We start from the raw sequence: 19,816 nt of genomic DNA, 5'->3' as shown, positions 1-19,816 counted from the left end.
CATCCCATTACATTGTGGTCTAAGTTAATACCTCTCACGTTTTGTTTCAGCTCATCCGTTTCAGGGACAATTTTAGATAACCACCTAGAACCATACCTCTCTCCAAAATGCCACCATATCTTCACTGATTTTTTTGGTCTCTTTCTGCGATCTTCCAGATTCATCTGGGTACTGGGAATTCTAGTGGTTTAGGCCTCTGTTTCTTATTAAATTATTGCCTCTCACTTTCAAACCTAACCTTCCAGGCTCTGCCTTGTGATGCTGGGGCTGAGACTTGCAAATCCCATTTCTGCTTTGCCACCTTCCTAGACAGGAGGTGCTGCAGAGAGGCTGGATGTGAAGGCACAAGGCAGGGGCTTGTTTCTTCCTTGCTTGTTCTGTTTCCATCAGCATCCTTCCAGCAATGTTTCAGTCACAGCAGCTCATCCAAGCAACAACACTGATTTTAGTTTTCAGTTTTGTTTTGTTTGGTACTGGGAATAGAACCCGGGGGTGCTTAACCACGGAGCCTCATCCCCAGCCCTGTTTTAATATATATTTTTTAGAAACAGGGTCTCACTGAGTTACTTAGGGCCTTGCTAAGTTGCTGAGGCTGACTTTTTTTTTTTTTAAGTGGGGGCTACTGGGGATTGAATTCAGGGGAACTCATCCACTGAGCCACATCCCCAGTCCTATTTTGTATTTTATTTAGAGACAGGATCTCACTGAGTTGCTTAGCACCCCGCTATTGCTGAGGCTAGATTTGAACTTGTGATCCTCCTGCTTCAGTCTCTGAGAGAGCTTCTGGGATTACAGGTGTGTGCCACTATGCCCAGATTAGTTTCCAACATTCACAGAACCTATATCTTGTGTCCCTCAGAGACACCCACGCCAGCTGAGCAGCATCCGCCTATTTCAGAAGGAATAGAGTCAAAGACAAATAATTCTACATTGAGAAATTGACACAAACAGGAAAGAATGTTCCAAAGATACCTACATTTTTTGTAGACTAATTTTGAAATATCATTTAAAGAAATTTATTCCATTTAGCAACAGAGTGAGAATATATTTAATTACACATATGTACTGATCAGAAATTTATCTGAAAATTAACAAATATTATTCTATAAACATTTATATTTAAATCTCTAAGCTATTGCAATTTGGATTTAGCTAGAAAAATCTATATTCTACTAGAAGCAGGATCTTAGTCTTCTATATAGATGAGACACTAAGCTGGTTTTTGAAAGGTTTCACATTGTTGGAAAATATCAGGAAAAGTTGGGGCCTGGTTCCCCAAATACCTGCCTAGTTGCCTAATTAATATTTATTAATTCTAAATCTGCAAACCAAGTTCATTTTGGCTAATTTTTCATTTTCGTTCATCAAAATATCTAAATGTCCTGCATACTTGACTTCAACGTTAACGGTAAACAGGACTCTTTTGTTTTAGCTGGGTCTAAGATAGGTGTATAGTTCAAGGGTCAAATTTGGCCTGCCACCTGTTCTTGTGAATAAATTTTTTTTGGAAACAGTCATGCTCCTTGTGTCTCCATTACCTATGCCCTCTTCACGTTACAATGCAGAGTTGAATCACAACCGATGTGCACTATCTGTCCTTTATGGGAAAAGTTTGCTGACCCTTCTCTAAAGTCACCAGTGTAGTCTGGAATGGGACATATTTCAATTCTCAAACAGATTATTTGCCTCAAAAAACATTATGTGGCTCCATACCTATGATGGAATAATGGTCCTCAATGATGCCCAGAACCTGTGAATATGTTACCTCTAATCCTCAGAACCTGTGGATATGTTACCTCTAATCCTCAGAAACTGTGGATATGTTACCTCTAATTACAAAAAGGATTTTGCTGATGTGTTTATGTTAAGGATCTGGAGGTGAGTGAGTATTCTGGGTTATCCAGGCAGATCCAATATAATCACCGGGTCTTGAGGACCAGTAGCGCAGCAGTAGGGTACTTGCCTACCAGGACCCTGAGTTAGAGAGACGTTTAAAGATGGAGCCTATAAGCCATGAAACTCAAACAGCCTCTAGAAGTCAGAGAAGGTAAAGAAACAGATTCCCCATGGAATCTCTACAAAGAATTACCTTGATGTTAGCCCATTGAGGTTGATTTTTGTTTTGGTGGCGGGCTGGGGGCTGGGGTGAAGGGGCGTGGTGGGCAGTTACCAGGGATTGAACTCAGGGGCTCAACTACTGATCCACATCCAGAGCGCTATTTTGTATTTTATTTAGAGACAGGGTCTCACTGAGTTGCTTAGTGCCTCACTTTTGCTGAGGCTGGCTTTTTGAACTCACGATCCTCCTGTCTCAGCCTCCGGAGTCACTGGGATTACAGGTGTGCATCGCTGTGCTGGCCTTGAGATTGAGTTTGAACTTCTGATCTCCAGAAGCATAAGATAATACATTTGTGTTTTAAGCCACTGAATTTGTGGCAATTTATAATAGCAGCAAGAGGAAACTAATAATGGTAAACCCGAGAATCTCTGACAAAATTGCCAATGTTCCTCAACTGAAGTGAGTTTAATGACAATTCATTAATCTTCATTGAATTTTACTGTAGTTGAAATTTGAAGAGGGTCATTCTGCCTTTTAATCCCAGCTAAAAGTTGGTTTTTCTGTGTGTGGTTGTGCATGCCTGTAATAGCAATTACTGGAGATGCTGAAGCAGAAAAATTGCAACTTCCAGGCCAGCCTGGGCAAATTAAGACTCTGTTTCAAAATTAAAAAGGAGCTAGGGATGGAGTTCAGGGATGGAGCACTTGGCTAGCATGTGCCATGCTCTGGGTTCAATCCCCAGTACTGCCAAAAAAAAAAAAAAAATGGTTAATGCTCATGCCTGACATCCTGCTCCAGAACATCTGGTCCCAGCATATGAGAACCACCCCAAGATGCTCTGAGACAATAGACAAGAGGAAAACAGACTGCAATCTTGAGTCTATCAGGGGACTTAAGAAACACCATCCTGGGTAGCAGCAAGACCGAGTGGATTCCCGAAATTTGGATCAAAAGTAGGGTCATATAGATATATTTTTAGGTATATAGAGATATATCTCAGGACAAAAGTGACTTCAAGGGCTCAGTGGTAGAGTGCCTGCCTAGGATATGTGAGGCCTTGGGTTTGATCCTCAGCCCCGCATTTTGGAAAATAAAAAAGTGCCTTCATCCAAAATGGTTACACCTGTTTCATCTCAAAGTAGTATGGAAGAGTTTGGTACATTCCTGGTGCCAGGGTTCAGTCTGAAATCTCCATATACTGCTATAGTGGTTTTGTTTATTTATTGAGAAACTGTGCAGGGAAAGCCAATCAGGGTTACTCGTGGACCATCATAGTGTTGATGTCTCCAGATGGCTGCCATCATGCCAAGTTAACCCCCCCCCCCATCACACACATGCTTCTATCAACTTGTAAAGATCTTATTCAGTTTGATCATATTTGGAGGAAGTCTCTTCTAGTTCTTAGCTGAAACACTGTAGTTAAAACTCTTCTCAAAGTGAGTCATATTAATTTCAACAATGGCTGATTTAAGAGTCTCTCACTAGCAGCCTCTCTGATCCTGAGTGGGGACTGCTGTGCGAAATTCTTGATCTGACTCCTCATGGATGTCCTAAAGTGACCTAAGCATAGCAGCACACAGTCATTGTTTTATGACATGGTCCTGCAAAGTCTGCAGACCTCCTCTCTGCTCCCCTGCCACCCTCTCCCTCCAGTTGTGTTGCAGGGTCCCCTAAGCCTGCCTGCTCTCATTTCTTAAATGAACCATTGCTGCTACTCTAACCAGAGTGTTTACTCCCTCCCACCACCATGCCAAAAGCTACCTCTGGGAAAACACCCCATCTGCTTCTCTCTCCTTGAGAACCATACCTTAGATGGGGTTAATGCATGGATACCCTAAGTAGTTTGCAAAAGCTACTTAGGGTATCCATATCCAAATTGTAGATGGACACAATATCTTTATTTCTATGTGGTGCTGAGGATTGAACCTAGTGCCTCACACATTCAAGGCAGGAAAAGCCCCTTCTTGATAAATGCAAAACACTAATAGTGATCTTTACTAACAAATGCAGAAAACATCCAGAGTGCAGGGTGAAATGCAGACAGATTTCAGATCCCTTCTCTCTGGCACTGAGCGTCCTGCCATACCCTGTAAACAAAAAACAGTAAACACTTCAACATGTTGTGCTAATATGTGGGAGAGCTTAAAGTCCCGAAAAAGAGTCATGTAGTGACTAGAAAGAGGGTTTTGAATGTTTTTAAATCTTGAGGTTTCTTGGTCCTCAGACATGAGGCTCTGCAAGGGAAATAGCTTAGAACACAACTGTGTTCCTCTGTGGTCTGTTTGTATTCCTGGCTCTGAAGTAGAACCTATATAAACAGAATCCAAGCTTCACGATCAATAAAACAGAGCTGGGGATATAGCTCAGTTGGTAGAGTGCTTGCCTTCCATGCACAAGGCCCTGGGTTCAATCCCCAACCCCCCAAAAAAAAAAAAACTCATGACACAATATTCACCCTTATGGAAACCAGGTACCTCTAGAGCTCACATTTCCCACAAATTTGCAGACATCATCTCATTTGATTCTCACAATAATCCTGAGAGGAAGGGAGGCCAGAAATCTGCATCTTATGGATAGATTCCCACCACCAATTCCTGTTGTAGGACTCATGGATGGAAGTTTACCTGAAGAACTGTTTCCAGACAGAAATTGAAGACACGCCTGGGAGGAAGTAAGCTAGCAAACTGGATGTGGAGGCTGTTAGGGTCTGGATATGCAGTGCCATATCAGTGATAGTGATTGCAGGACCTTGGCCAAAGCCAGGCAAAGTTCCTCTCGGGACCCTCTTTGCTCTGTGTGCCTGGGGATCAGGAAACAGCTAGAGCCATGAAGTTGCTTAAGGCTCCCTCAGCACAACACTGTGGGCAGGCCATCTGGTGTGGTGAATGAACAAGCTTGCTGATGGAGTCCTCAGGCAGTCTAGCTTGATCTCTGTCAGCAGTTAGCCTGCCCTAGAACCTGGATCTGTGGGTTGGGGCCTGGGTCCTGGATCCACTGGGTGGACTTGTTGGTTGTATTCATGTTGGGAGCTTTGGAGCATGGGTCTGCAAGAGGGCCAGAGCCTGTATCCATGGGGGCTGGCCTGAAGCCTGAATCCACAGGGCCTGACCTGGTGCTAGGGTGGGTCTTGAGTTGGTGCGGGCTGTCCAGGTGCTAAGATGGGTCTGGTACCCAAATCCAAAGGGCTGATGGCATAACGTGTCTGCAGCCGGGATCTGTGGAACTATTCTGAGTCCAAAGGGGCAGACCTGGGCTCCACTGGGCCCATGGGTGCTAGTGCTGTGGTTGGAAGCAAAGTCCTGCTGCTCACTTCCCATTCTTTTCCCCAAGAAGAGGTATCTCCATGCTGTGCTGCTTGGGGCTGGGGAAAGGGGTGACGTGGGTAATGTAAACTGACTTTTTATCTTCTTCATTGTCTTTTTCTTATTTCTGAATTATACCAGGTGCTATAAAATCTCACTTGGTTTCTTCAGTTCTTGTGAAGATATTTTCATGTGTGGAGAGTTTTTCAAACTGTTTTTGTAGGGGGGTTAAATTATGTTTTGTGATTTCTATCTGGGTAAATTTGGTCACATTTCTTATCTTTTGAGCATCGATTTTGTCACTTCTACCTATCTTAAAGCATTGTTGGGAGGAGTGAAATACAATAATAATAATACACATTGCCTGGCTTACTGAGTGGAAGATGTTTTGACCTCTGAGATCCTGATTGTAGAATGTTTTCAGAATCTCTTGAGGATGTGATATTGTGTGCCACGGGATATTCCCTGAGATCAAGGAACACTGGCATCATATAGAATATAAAAAAAGCTTTGTAATCACTCCCATCTCATATTTAGAGGGAGTTTGCATAGCTTGAACATCAGGTTTTTGTTTTGTTGCAATGTTATTAGGGATAACTGGGGCAGATGTAGATACAAAAAACTAAATTGACCTAAAAAACAAATGGGAGCAGAGATGGTGGGGTGGGGGCGGGGACAGGGGAGAAACTGAAGAGAATCGGCTTGGTAATAGGGAATTGAGTGGAGAGGGATTTTGAATTGGAAAATGTAAGAGGAAGAGTCAGACTGATGCTAGATGAAGGCGAAGTTTGGGGTCAAGAGATGTTTGAAGGATTTTTGTTGTTGTTTGAGTGGTACTGGGGGCTGAAGCCAGGGCCTCGCACATGTTTGGCAAGTGCTGTAGCACTGAGCCAGCCCCTTTTAAAATTTTGTATTTTGAGACCGGGTCTAAGTTGCCTAGGTTGGCCTCAAACTTTCCATCCTCCTGCCTCAGACTCCCAAATAGCTGGGATTACGGTGTGTGCCACCATGCCCAGGACAATAATTTTTATAGGAAGTTTTGCTTTAAGACATGTAGGTTATCCTCTCCTTCCACATCCTCAAGAAATTTGTAGTAACGGCCTCTACTACTCTTCACTGCCTTGAAGGGAGCTGTTTATTAAGTAAAAGGTTTGTTTTGAAGCCCAGAGAGGGACAAAAGTTAAGAATGGTGCTGCTCACGAAGGCCTTGATCTTTTTGGCTTTCCTCCATCTGATTTGATCCTTTCACATTACTAGTCTTCTGGCAGATCAGTAGAGCTGGAGGGCGGTGTGATGGTGGATGCTTTGGGTGAGGAGGATATTGTGGGAGTGACCATCAGCTAGTAAAAACCAGCTTCTGGTTAAAACATTCTTCATGCAGGACTGTATTCTGAGTTTCTCTTCCTCAAAGCTTTAAATTGAGTATAGAGTATAGGTAGAGGGACTGACTCAATTGAACATATCATACAAAGCATGAGGCTATGTTTAAGTCCTCTGCTTAACTTCTTCCCATACTCATTATTTTCCTGCCCTTGTCTACACTTTCCCCAAGCTGGAGAGCTGGGAATGGCATATCCCAGAGCTTCCAGCCAACAGGTTCAGAAAAGATACAGAAGCCATTACTATTCCTCTAACAAAGATGGGCGGGCATGAAGTCTTGAGCAAACTTGAGTGTTTAGTATTTTCCAGATGTTCTCCTATCAATTGTCTATACTGCAAATAGTTAGAGTATCAACCTGCAGATATCAGCCTGCAGTCTGGGGCTGCTGGGGCTGCCTGGAGTAGGGTTTTACTGGGTTGAAGTCTGAGGCAATGCTGTACTCGCTTCCCTCTTTCCCCCACCAGAGGGCGTCTCTCTTTATGCCTTGCTGCCTGGGGCTGAGAGGGGTGGTTTAGTTAAGGTACAACTGCCCTTCCTACTCTTTTATTTCTATACTATGCCCAGGTGCTGTGACATCTAACCTGGTTTCCTTAGCTCTTAAGAAGGCATTTCATGCATGATGAATTGTTGAAATTGACATTTCCCTGGGGGATGAGTGCTGGAAAATCCTATCCATCATCTTGCTGATGTCCTGATCTAGCATTCTGCAGTGTTGACTCACTCATTCCTTACACAGTCCTCTGAGGTGGACAGTATTACTACCTCTACACTAGATGAGGAAACAATCATGGGTTAGGCCAACTGCGAAAGTCGGGCAGCTATTAAGTGTCAAGACTCAGAGAGCCTGTGACCCACATTTAAACTCACCAGAATCTTGATGTGTGACTTTGGCAATTCAGAATGACCTCAACCACTTTCCTAGCTTATAAAATGAAAGAATGGTCTATAATGACCTATAAGCTTCTTTCCTTGTCTGCCTATGCAGTCACATTTTTTAAAATATATTTTATTTTTTTGGTTTTAGGTGGATACAATATCTTTATTTTTATTTTTATGTGGTGCTGAGAATCAAACCCAGTGCCTCATGAATGCCAGGCAAACGCCGCTACCACTTGAGCCACGTCCCCAGCTCCTGCAGTCACATTTTCTATTGCTCAATGTCAATGTTGAGCAGTGTAATCCCAGTTACTCAGGAGACTGAGGCAGAAGGATGGTAAGTTTAAGGTCAGCCTGGCCAACTTAGTGAGACCCTGTCTCAAAAAAATAAAAAGGGCTGGGGAATGCAGCTCAGTGGTGGAGTGCTTGTCTAGCTTACAAGACTCCTGGGTTCAATTCCCAGTTGTAAGGAAGAAAAGCAAGTGAGGCAATTGCTTTGTCACTCTTCTGTCCTCAATCTCTCTGCTACCACTCCTCCTCCTCTGCCCCCAACCTTGCCTGAACTGCTACTGTGTGACCTTGTTAATCTCTGTTGTATTTAGTATACCCAAACCTGAAATATTAGAAACATTTCATCCCTTAGGATTTCAGCTGGAGATTTCAGCTTTCCTATCCTGCTAGTGTTGACAGTAAAGAATGGCTTTAGGGAACCACCTGCAGCAACGGAAACTGTTGAACTATTTGACCAGATAAATTTGAGAAAAATGTTCAGCTTAAACATAGAAGGAAATCAAGAAAACATACTCATGGCCATTAGAAAAGCTTTTATTTAGAAAATAACTACTTAAATATAGACATCTCCAAATATAAACACTTTTCACAGGAGACCTTGCATTACTGCCCGACACCAGCAGATGCTGTGGCCAAGGAGTCTATGGGGGTCTCCTGATTCACCAGGATTTTAAGGCCAAATGTGGGGTTGGAGGAGTAGTGGCTGTAAGGCTGTTTTTAATTCCTTTTCTTAAACAAATTTCAGTTTCAAATTCCAAGCTAGGCTTCATATCTAGGGAAGATCTCAAGTACAGGAGCTCTGCTAAAACAGGATTTTTAGGGACAGATTCTTAGGGTAAGAGATTAGCAAGAATCTTCCTGTGACTGGATGGGCGGGGGGTCTTGAGAGGCACTTTGGAATCTGTTTGGCTTTCAGTATTGTCTCTGAAGCATGGAGGTTAGTGGTGAAACTAATCTAGGATGAGCTACTTCTGGGACCGTGTATCCTGACTCCTAAGTCCCATGGGCTGTCTTCTGTACCTGCAGATATAACCAAATGGTGGTAGTGTATTTTGAAGGAAAAAGGCACCTAATCTTCCACCAGGCTGACTGGTTTGAGATTAATATAGAACCAATACTTTTAATGGATGACTGGAGCTCTGACCCCGTTATTCTAGAGAATTCTATCGGTTACTCAGTACAGGGAGAGGTGGCCACAAGACGGCACACAGATGCATCTAGCAAGGGAGGAACTTTCAGATGAAAGGAAAATGAAGACCTTAAACACTTCTTGGTAGAAGAAAGCGGTTGAGTTTTGTATAACCAATTTTGTATAACCAATCTCGGAACACAGTGAAATAGTTTTAGCGGCTTAGTAAATCGGGGGTATTTGTGTATGAAGAGAGACAGAGAAAATGTGTGCTAGACACTGGAGGTCTCTCAGAAGAACACCAGGCTCTGTGCAATCCTGACAAGCTCCTTGCCACCAGCAGAATCCCAACCTAAAGGGGCTCCCCGAGCCTGGCTTTACTTCATCCAAGTCACAGCTTCAGGTCAGGTGATCGTGGAGCACGGGGCCACCCCAGACTCAGTGGGTTACAACCGATGCCAGCACAGCTTCCTGCATATACAGAACACTGGTCTTCTGACCGGAAATTTCTCACTTCCAAAGGCCGACCCCTGCACTTGCCTCTCTTCTCATGGTCACTGAATCACTGGCAAGCCCCAGGGTCCATTTCAAATTCTAGAAATTCTAGTGAGCATCAAGGTTTACAACCCAATCAAGGAGAACAAGACTTGTCTTGTGCCCTACCATGACACGGTTAAGCAATGTGGCAGGGCCTGGGTCTTGGGCGCAGGTGCCTTTTGGCGGCCCACCAGAACCTTTCAGCAGACTGAAAGCCAAGGCAGCAGGGTTGAGCGGCAGGCACACCAGGCTCAGGTGTACTCGGCTTTGCGGATATAGTTGGATGGGACATAGCCTTTCTTCCCGTTAATTTCAGCTAACCACCACTCTGTATTGCCTGTGACATCTTTGAACTCCAGGATTCTGAGTCTCTGATTGGCTGACACACTCAATTCATTTGGGTTTCGTGCCTTGAAGGTGTAAACAGCAAAATAGACCTGTGCGGGGAGAGAGTATGAGTTAGAAATGGAGCGTGCTTTGCTGTCCATGGAACATGTTGGGGGTGGGCGGTAGGGGTGTTTCTGTAGCTGCATTCGGCTACTGAACACTTAAATGTGGCCAGTGAGACGGAGAATTGAATTTTTAATCTTAATTTTTAAGTTTAGATAGTTATACATGGCTGGAGGATCCCATAGTGAATAGGGCAGATTCAAAGAAAACCAAAGGACTTAACCAGAAATCTCCCAGTTGTGAATCTGAAAACAGTTTTTTTTTTTTCTTAAAAACAAAGTGCGTTTAAAAAATACAAGATATAAAGGCTCTACTCAGGGGCTGGGGATGTGGGTCAAGTAGTAGCGCGCTAGCCTGGCATGCGTGCGGCCCTGGTTCGATCCTCAGCACCACATACAACAAACAAAGATGTTGTGTCCGCCGAAAACTAAAAAATAAATATTAAAAAAAAAATTCTCTCAAAAAATAAAAAATAAAAAAAAAATAAAGGCTCTACTCAAATTCACAAGATAGGGACAGGTCATTACAAAAATAGGAAAAGAAACTCAAATAGTGCTGGAATTTCATTTCTAAATTCTACATATAAAACACTTTTTTTGAACTAAAAAACAAAACTAGGTTAAATAGCAAGCTTTATACAACATAAGAACAACTAGTAAGCTGGAAGAGCTAGAACTGAAAGAGTGAAAAAAGGTTTCATCAGGACACCTTTTTACTGCCCTGAGATAGTTCTCAGGCGCTCTCTGGACCCCTTTTGCTATCACAGAAGGTGCTCAGTGGTAAGGCAGGGAGGTTCCTGCGTGCTGGGTAAGATCTATCTGTGGGCTCTCAGATCACCCCCAGGTCTGGGCAGGCTTCTGCCTCCACATCTCCTGTGCCCACTCCCACTGGGGTAAGCCGGGGCACTTACCTGGTTGCCCTTTGCCTCACTGCTCTCCGGCTCTTCATTTCTATCTTCCAGAGCCTGGGCTGCTCGTGTACATCCTTTTACAAGGTCTCTACCTTGCCCATTTCGTCCGGGTACAGAGGAACCAACCACCTCTGGATGCCTTGAGCTTCGGCAGCAGCTCCTCAGGGCGGCAGCAGGTTGGTTTATATCTCTGGCCGCATCGACAGAGTCCCCTGGCCTGGGCTGGCAGGTGGGGTCGGGGTCTGGATCTGAAGGGCACCTGGAAAGGCCACTCTCTGGACTCCTCAGGTTCAAGGATGCACTGAGAATTCCTTGGTCATACTCCTTCAATAAAGATGCATCTTGAGGCTGCTTTGGGCAAGGCCCAGATGTAAAGGACACGGCCATGCTGCTGGGGTTGAAGGTTAAGGTGCTGTTGCTGTTCTGTCGTGGGAATCTGGGGGAGGAGCCACTATGCTCTGACTCAGTGGAGGAGTGGCTGCCCACAGAGGCATCTGAGCGTCGAGCATTATACGGCCTCAAGAAGGAGCTGTACACAAAGCCTTTGGTGACTACAGATATAGCAGAAGGCAGAGGGAGGCAAAAAGCAGGGAACCAACAGTGAGAAACTGGTTTAAAAGCTAGGTTGATGGTAGCAACAAAATAAGATGCCTAGTGACAAAACAGACCAGAATATTCAATCCTAGGATCCAAGGGACATGGATAGAATGAAAAGCTATGGCTACCTGTCAATTCATTCTTGTCACAATCTTATAACAGGAGTAATAGGAGGCCTGTGGACAATGGAGAGGCTAGTAATTAAAAAATGCTGGGCTTGGTGGCACATGCCTATAATCCAGCAGCTTTTGGGAGGCTGAAGCAGGAGGACTGAGTTCAAAACCAGCCTTAGCAACTTAGTGAGGCCCTAAGCAATAAAAAAAAAAAAAAAAAAAAAGACTGGGAATGTGGCTGTGGTTAAGTGCCCCTGGGTTAAACCCCTGTACCAAACACACACACACACAAAACAAAACAAAACCAAACATAAAAACCCCAAAATAAAACTACATGTTTGAGACTGGGTGTACAAAGAACTTAGTAGATCATCTAGACCATGGCTAAGGAAAAGACTCTGCAGAGTGTATGTTCAACAATACTACGTGTGGCAAAGAGGGACCTGAAGACCATCCTTGTGTCGAGGAGCTCCTCATACAAGACCTCATTACAAGTTTGAAGCCAGCCTCAGCAACTTAACAAAACACTACCTCAAAATAAAAAACTATAAGAGGCTGGGGATATAGTAGAGAGCACCCCTGAGTTCAATCCCCAATACCATTTAAAAAAAAAAAATGATTTGGGATACTGTGAACATTGTTCAGTAGAAAGGTGTTCATCGGAGTTCAAATACACAGAGCTCACGTACAGCATAAGCTCACTTTTACAAGGGGCTGTCCTTCTGTCCTTGGGCACACAATGCTTAAACTCTCCACAGCAACAATGTTAAACTAGGATTATAATTAGTCGCACATTGCTTTGTTCAGAATTTGGCAAAAAGTTACTAAAAATACTTCTATTTTTCAAAGCTTTTTGGATTTTTGGAATCATGGAAAAAGGATAATAGACTAATGTTATTATTTGTAATCTTATTTGAATTCTGAAAACCCCCCTTGAGTTGTTTTAAAAATCATTCCCTAAATAGTTAAAATTGTTTATAGGGAGAAAATTTAAAAAGTAAACAAAATCCACAGGTTTCCAATCCACAAAGGCAAATTTACAGAAAGTGGAGAAGGCAGCTTATCCTGGGGCTTGCGACGGGGTTCCACCAGGCAGCCCCACTGTGTGGACAACATATAAAGCATGGCAAGATCTTGCAAGATAAGTCCCAGAAGCTCTTCTGGAATTTGTCAAAACAGAACCAAAACAGGTTGGTTTTGTTTTGGTAATGATCTGACATGAACATTCTCCAGAGCTGAAGAGGACTTTTCGGGTTGTTTTCCTACTTTAGTTCCTTTCATCTGATATCCAAAATGCTTACCTCCATTGTCAATCAGCCAGCGGTTCTGACTGCCCATGGGGTCTTTCTTTTTGATCACACCCACCAGGTCACCTTCCAAAAGTGAGACATCCAAGTCCTGAGCAGCATTGAAGTTCCGTTCTGCCTGGAAGAGCTTCTCAGGGGGATACCTTGCCAGCAGGGAGGCTTTGAGTTCTTCTGATTGTAGCATGTAACTTGGCTGAAAGGCAACATAAGAGGCACATCAACAAGAAGCCCTGCCTGGCCATTACCCTAGCAGCCATATTTAATTTCATCTTGCAGAGTCTGAGAAGGGAGGCACTAACCATCAACCGCTCACCACCCCATCAGATGCTTTCATAACTGAGTAAGCCCGTGTAACTAGGCAAATCTCATGGCCTCTTCGTAATGCTTTGGCACCTTTGTAGTTAAGAAAAAATCAAAATGCCTAAGTAATATCACTGGGTTGTCTTATAATTTGCTAGATGCATCTAAATAATTGAGTTTCTCTATCTTGACTTTACTATCTATAAAAAACAAGTAACAGTCATAAAAAGAAAAACTAAAGGTAATAATAAATTTGGTTCTCCCTTTTAAGGTAATCTAAAAATCTATGGGATTATAAAGAGCAAAAATATCATTAGCAAAGGCATAGCAGCATATTTTTAGATTATGAGCCCATATAATCTGTTGTTCCTTACCCCAATGTTTAAAATATGGAAGAACTGAGTTATAAAAGCAGTTGATGATTAACTGGCCAAAATACCTTTCTAACTCATGATCAAAAATTGGCAGGCCTAGCAGAATATACCCTTCAATCAATGTATTAATACTTCACTAAGAGCCAAGCTTGACATGATTTATCAGGTGTGAGGAAACTACAGATGGCTATTATCATGTACCAGGAGGCACAGTGCTGATGCTCAGGAAAAGTAAATGGAGGCATGGAGCCAGTGACAGATGATGCCCAATATAAACTGATTACCTATAGAGACACAGCCACGTCCACCAACACTGAGGAGGAGGATGATATGATACTTGCATAAAACTTATTATGTCAGGGATTTTCTTTTATTTTTTGGTACTGGGGATTGAACCCATTAAGCCACATTCCCAGTACGTTTTTATATTTAGAGACAGGGCCTCCCTGAGTTGCTTAGCCTTGCTAAATTGCTGAGGCTGGCTTTGAACTCATAATCCTCCTGCCTCAGCCTCCCAAGCCACTGGGATTACAGGTGTGTACCAACTCATTCGGCATGCCAGACATTTTCTAAGTGCTTTCCGTATATTAACTCATTTTAACATGTGAGAACCCTATGATGTAGGTACAGTCATCATCAATGTCTAGAGATGAGGAACTAAGGCCTAGAACAGAAGTAACACGCTCAAGGACAGTGAGTAAGCATCCGTCCTGATGAACCCAGATGGTCCAGCTCTAGAGTTCACACTCCATTCTCCCCACCCCATCCCAGGAATTGAATACAGGGCCTCACACATGCTAGACAAGCTCTCTACTGCTAAGCTACCCCAGCCTTTTTAAAATTGTTATTTTGAGACAGAGTCTCACTAAGTTGCCCAAGCTGGCCTTGAACTTGTGATCCTTCTGCCTCGGCCTCCTGAGTAGCTGGAATAGCAGGGGTTTGCCACTATGCCCATTTGGAGTTCATACTCTTAACCCCAAGGCTGTGCTACCTCTCAGTCCATACTCACCAGGCCCAGGAGGGGCTTTCGAGCTGACTGGCGGTCTGTTGTTTTCCTCTCAAAAGGCTTTTTGGTAACTGGGAGAGACTCTGGGAAGAAGGTGAAGACCTGGAGTTGCTGCATAACCCTGCTGTGCTCCTCATGGAAGATGGCGATCAGGTTCCCCTCTCTGCCGGCAACTTTGAGTAACTGGAGTTGATGGAAAGAGATGAGACAGGAAATGAGAGAATAGGGATGAAAGATCCCTGGGATCAACAGAGCCTCTTTAGAACCAACTGGAAGCTGGAGTTCTACTGCAGTTTGCCGGTGTGAGCTACCAACCGCAGACAACATAAGAGAGGAGGTGCTCTGCATCACCGCCTGGGTGGCAGCACTTCCAGTGATTGCTCAAGGTGGAGAAAGTTTTAAAAGCCCCAGGTTTCATTCAGGGCACCATCAAGAGATCAAGAATTTCTGAAGAAGGGCTGGGGATGTGGCTCAAGCGGTAGCGCGCTCGCCTGGCATGCGTGCGGCCCGGGTTCGATCCTCAGCACCACATACCAACAAAGATGTTGTGTGTGCCAAGAACTAAAAAATAAATATTAAAAATTCTCTCTCCCCCCTCTCTCTTTAAAAAAAAAAAAAAAAAAAAATTCTGAAGGGCTGGACTGAATGTCACACTGAATCCCACTAGTTCGGATAACCTTTTGAAAAACCCCACTGTGCGCTCTCAGAAAAGCCCCAGAACTTCAGAGATGGCTTTCCCACAGAGGGTAAAGGACTCACTGAAAGGAGTGGCTGCAACTGTTCCAGCGCCTGCTGCACAAAGTCGCAGTGGGCTTCGGCGTAGCCGTGGATGCAGTTGGTGAAGAGGCCCTGGGCATACTGCTGGAACTTGGGCAGCTCATCCAGCAGCTGTGCATTCAGGGCCTCGTAGTTGTTCCGGGCAGACTGGAGCTCCTCCAGGGTCTTCTTGTCCTTTAACTTCTCTGCCCGTTCTGTGCAGTTGTAGAAGTCCAGAAGCTTGTCAAAGCGCTTCTGTACCAACTTGTGGGGCCCTGTAAACATGCTCAGTAACTGATTCAAGGGAGAGATGACAAGCCGCTCTGTCCTCTCCTTCTGTAGGGACAAGAAAGGCACATTGTTCAGAACCCTTTCTTTCCAAGTCTCCAAAACACCTGTGAGGCTGACATTGTCATGCCTGTACCAGCTGCTTTGTCCACAGTGGACACAAGCTGACCCCATGCAGACCTGCAACTGGGCCCCACTAACAGATTCCATAAAATCTCAGCAAACACATCACCAATAATTCTCAAACATCAAGGCATTTTTGCAAAGGATGCTAATCCCACTTTAGCTCCTCAGTTGATGCATGCTAAACTGCACGTGGATATTTTTGCATTAGAAACGAGATGTGATAGGCTGGGGATGTGGCTCATGGTAGAGCATCTGCCTAGCACATGTGAGAGACTGGGTTTGATCCTCAGAACTGCATAAACACATAAAATAAAGGTATTGTGTTCTCTACAACTTTTTTTTTTTTTTTTTTAACGAGACCTGATAGTCTACCGGGTAACATTTGTTATGTGCTGTTCATACAGCTTGATTTTTTTTTTTTCGGGGGGGGGGGGGCAGAGTAATTTTCACATAACTACTTGGTAATATGTTTTTTTCTTTTCAAATGATTTTTCTTTTTAGAAGGACAAACATTGAGGGTAGGGTATTAAACAGATAAAAGAACATAAAAAGGTACTTAGTAGCATCTCATTAAAAGTAATTTACTGTTAGAACACCTGTGAATTTCCCAAGTGTGCCTCCCTGTTTTCCTTCAGCTATGCAGAGAACTCCAAGAAACTCACCCCACTCAAGTCTTTTTTTCAGTTGTCAATGGATCTTTTATTCTATTTTATTTCTTTATTTTTACATGGTGCTGAGGATCAAACCCAGGGCCTCACACATTGCAGGCAAGTACTCCATCACTGAGCCACAACTCCAGCCCCCACCCAATTCTTTTTTTTTTTTTGTACCTGTGATGTGCAATTAATTCCATATACATCTGTTTAGAAGTTCCCAAGCAATTTGGCCTTTCTTCAGAAAATAGCTTATACTTTATAAAGATCTACTTGTTTGTTTGTTTGTTTTTTTTAAAGAGGAGTGAGAGAATTTTTAATATTTACTTTTTAGTTCTCGGCGGACACAACATCTTTTGTTGGTCTGTGGTGCTGAGGATCGAACCCAGGCCGCACGCATGCCAGGCGAGCGCGCTACCGCTTGAGCCACATCCCCAGCCCCAAAGATCTACTTGTTAACATTTTAACTTGAAAGGAATATTTAGAAATAATTATCTTTTAATCAGAATTACCAAAAAAAAAAAAAAAAAAAGAATTACCAGTAATGCCAGATTAAATTTCCTAATTTTCCTTTCTTAGTTTGCCCTCTGAAACTAACTTGATCACAAAAAAAATCCATCGAATACACACAGGCCCTACCTGTCCCCCAAACTCGGTCATATTCTGAATATAAAGTTAATATGAACATAACTCACGGGCAGAATTAACTGTTGCATGAACTGACATTTGAGATGACCCAGCTACAAGAAATAGGCTGAATATAGCCACTTACAAAATTCGTAAAGAGCTGATCACTGATGTAGCGATGCACCTTCTCAAACTGCTCCAGGTCGCGGTGTCCCCTCTCCATGCACAGGTCCCACATGCTCACGGCAGCCACCACTTTCACACAAGCTGATTCCTGGAGCCAGTTAGAGACATGAGTAAGAATACACAGAATTTTCTAGCCTTCATCACTCATCCTGTACAGAAGTCTGAAACAAAGGGTTCCATCATGCAAACTCTCTTCACTAGTATACTATTTCAACTTTGAAACGAGCATAATTTTATAAACATTTATGGGGCACACAAGAAGCTAAGACTTCTGGTTACAGAAAAACTGGCGAGGTTTAAAGAGCCTAACATTTTTTTGTGCCCTCTAGATGACAGGCTTTCTTAATTCACAAAAAAATAAATAAAAATTAGAACCAAGATGATTCCTGCAGAATTGATGATCAATCACCTCCCCTCCTGGAGTCCTGGCTCCCACTTCACCTTCTCAGGAATGACTGCCCGGACCTCCCCTCCCCTCTGTCCTGCTTCTCCTACTCTGACTTCAACTCCCCTGATGATTTTCACTCTGCTTCTTCCTGTCACTGTAAAAAATATGAATGCTTGCTAATTGTCTCCATCTCCCTCCCCACTTAGTCAAGACAGTTTGAGTCCAGTGCTGGTTTTCTTTGACTGCCTGGCACAATGTTGGGCTTTGCATTCTGAATTTTTTTTTATAAAGAGAATTTTAATATTTTTTAGTTTTCGGTGGACACAACATCTTTGTATGTGGTGCTGAGGATCGAACCCGGGCCGCACGCATGCCAGGCGAGCGCGCTACTGCTTGAGCCACATCCCCAGCCCAGCATTCTGAATTTTTATTTTTTATTTTTTGGTACTGGGGATTGAAGGTGGCTGCTTAACCACTAAGCCACCTCCCTAGCCCTCTTTTATTTTGAGATAGGGCCTCACTAAATTGCTGAGGCTAGCTTTAAACTTGAGATCCTCCTGATTCAGCCTCCCAAGCTGCTAAGATTACAAGCATGGGTCATCATTCCCATACCTGGCTTTGCCTTCTTTATTATGTTTAGGGATGCCTATTAAATTAACTCAAAATCTAAAAGTACTAACAACTCCATGAGGGTATTTCAGGGGTAAACAAAGTAAACTGATCGGTATCAAAGCCTATCAATTACTCATACATTGGTTTGATATTTTATATTTTTTAGATCTTTTGTCTTTTTGTCCTATATCTATACACATAAATAAATCCAGTACTTTGCTGGGGGAATCCTCCTAATTCCTCTTCAATTCAGAACTAATGTAAAACATGATGTCCTTTTTTCTTTCAGAAAAGTATTATAAAGTCCCCAAATATCAGGCCATATGCCAATATAGATACCAAATTATATGGTCAATGAATTTTAGTTCTTCCAGGCGCTCTATCAGCTAATCTACCTAATTGTATTATTTGGCAAGACTTTCCATTTTATGTGACAAAATTGTTTTATATGTTCTCTCTTCAATTTCTGCCACTGTGGTCAAAACCAAATTGTGCTGTCCACTGAATGGCTATCAATGTTATACATATTCTACCTCAAAATATTATCATCCATTACTATGAAAATGCCTTCTAAGTTGGGGGTTTAGGCTTGCATTTGCTATAGACTCATCAAAATTAGGCAATAACCGAAGAATCTGTAAGGCAAGGGAACATACTTGGTAGCTGCCCTAATATTGTTCTTGTCAAATTTCACTTTAAGCTAATGTGTCCTGGAAAGTTTTATAAGCCTTAGTTTAGATCTAATTACATTTTTTTTAAACCTAAAGGGAGTTATTTCAGATCAGTGGGCACACTCAATAAAAAATGAAAGATCTGGAAAACAATGTTGGATGCCCACATCAGACCTTATAACTAAAATAAATTCCAGCTAGATCAATGATTTAAACTTAAAATAATGGCACAATAAAAACACAGGAGATATTTTTTGATCTTGGGATAGGAAAGGCCTTTCTACATGACACCAATTTAAGAAGCCATGTTTTATAGCAACACAATCCACAAAAGCTGAGTTATGGATCCAGCCTAGATGCCCATCAACATATGGATGGATAAAGAAAATTTTGTATATATACCCAATGCATTTTTATACAGCCATAAAAAATGAAATCATGTCATCTACAGGAAAATGGATGGAACTAAAGAACACCATGTTAAGTAAAATAAGCCATACTCAGGAAGTCATAAATTATGTTTTCTCTCATAAGTGGAAGCTAGAGAGTAAAAAAGGGGTAAAGGGGAATTTTCACCAAAAAAGGATAGGGATGAGTGGGGAGGGAAAAGAGGTAAAGGGGAGGTACCAGGCAATAAAACTGACCAAATGTTACGTGCACATGAATATATTGTAAAGAATCCTACTATTTTATAATTATGATGTACCAATAATAGTAAACAAAATTAATTGAACAATGCTGATCTTGTAAACATTGGATTATTTTTAAATAACCTACAGGCATTCCAATGAAAAGCACATCTTGGGGCTGGGGCTCAGCGGTAGCACACTTGCCTGGCAAGTGTGAGGCACTAGATTCAATTCTTAGATTTTTTATT

General features: G+C 42.8%; 1 protein-coding gene across 9 annotated transcripts in view; it reads right to left on the bottom strand.

The window, feature by feature from the left end:
- Positions 1 to 8,427: 8,427 nt before the first annotated feature.
- Dnmbp (dynamin binding protein) overlaps positions 8,428 to 19,816 on the bottom strand; it is a 96,201-nt gene continuing 84,812 nt past the window's right edge. For all 9 annotated transcript variants that reach the window (XM_078027793.1, XM_078027784.1, XM_078027816.1 and 6 more), the window contains 6 exons: positions 17,228 to 17,356; positions 15,392 to 15,724; positions 14,636 to 14,815; positions 12,947 to 13,145; positions 10,936 to 11,486; positions 8,428 to 10,012 (listed from right to left, as the gene is read on the bottom strand). In XM_078027793.1, coding sequence (XP_077883919.1) covers positions 9,827 to 10,012; positions 10,936 to 11,486; positions 12,947 to 13,145; positions 14,636 to 14,815; positions 15,392 to 15,724; positions 17,228 to 17,356 — 1,578 coding nt within the window. In that variant the 3' untranslated portion in view covers positions 8,428 to 9,826. The remainder of the gene's footprint in view (positions 10,013 to 10,935; positions 11,487 to 12,946; positions 13,146 to 14,635; positions 14,816 to 15,391; positions 15,725 to 17,227; positions 17,357 to 19,816) is intronic.

The sequence above is a fragment of the Ictidomys tridecemlineatus genome, chromosome 1 (assembly GCF_052094955.1).
Source record: "Ictidomys tridecemlineatus isolate mIctTri1 chromosome 1, mIctTri1.hap1, whole genome shotgun sequence".
NCBI lineage: Eukaryota > Metazoa > Chordata > Mammalia > Rodentia > Sciuridae > Ictidomys > Ictidomys tridecemlineatus.
The sequence above is the reverse complement of the archived record's forward strand: the minus strand, read 5'-3'. Positions and strand labels throughout refer to the sequence as shown.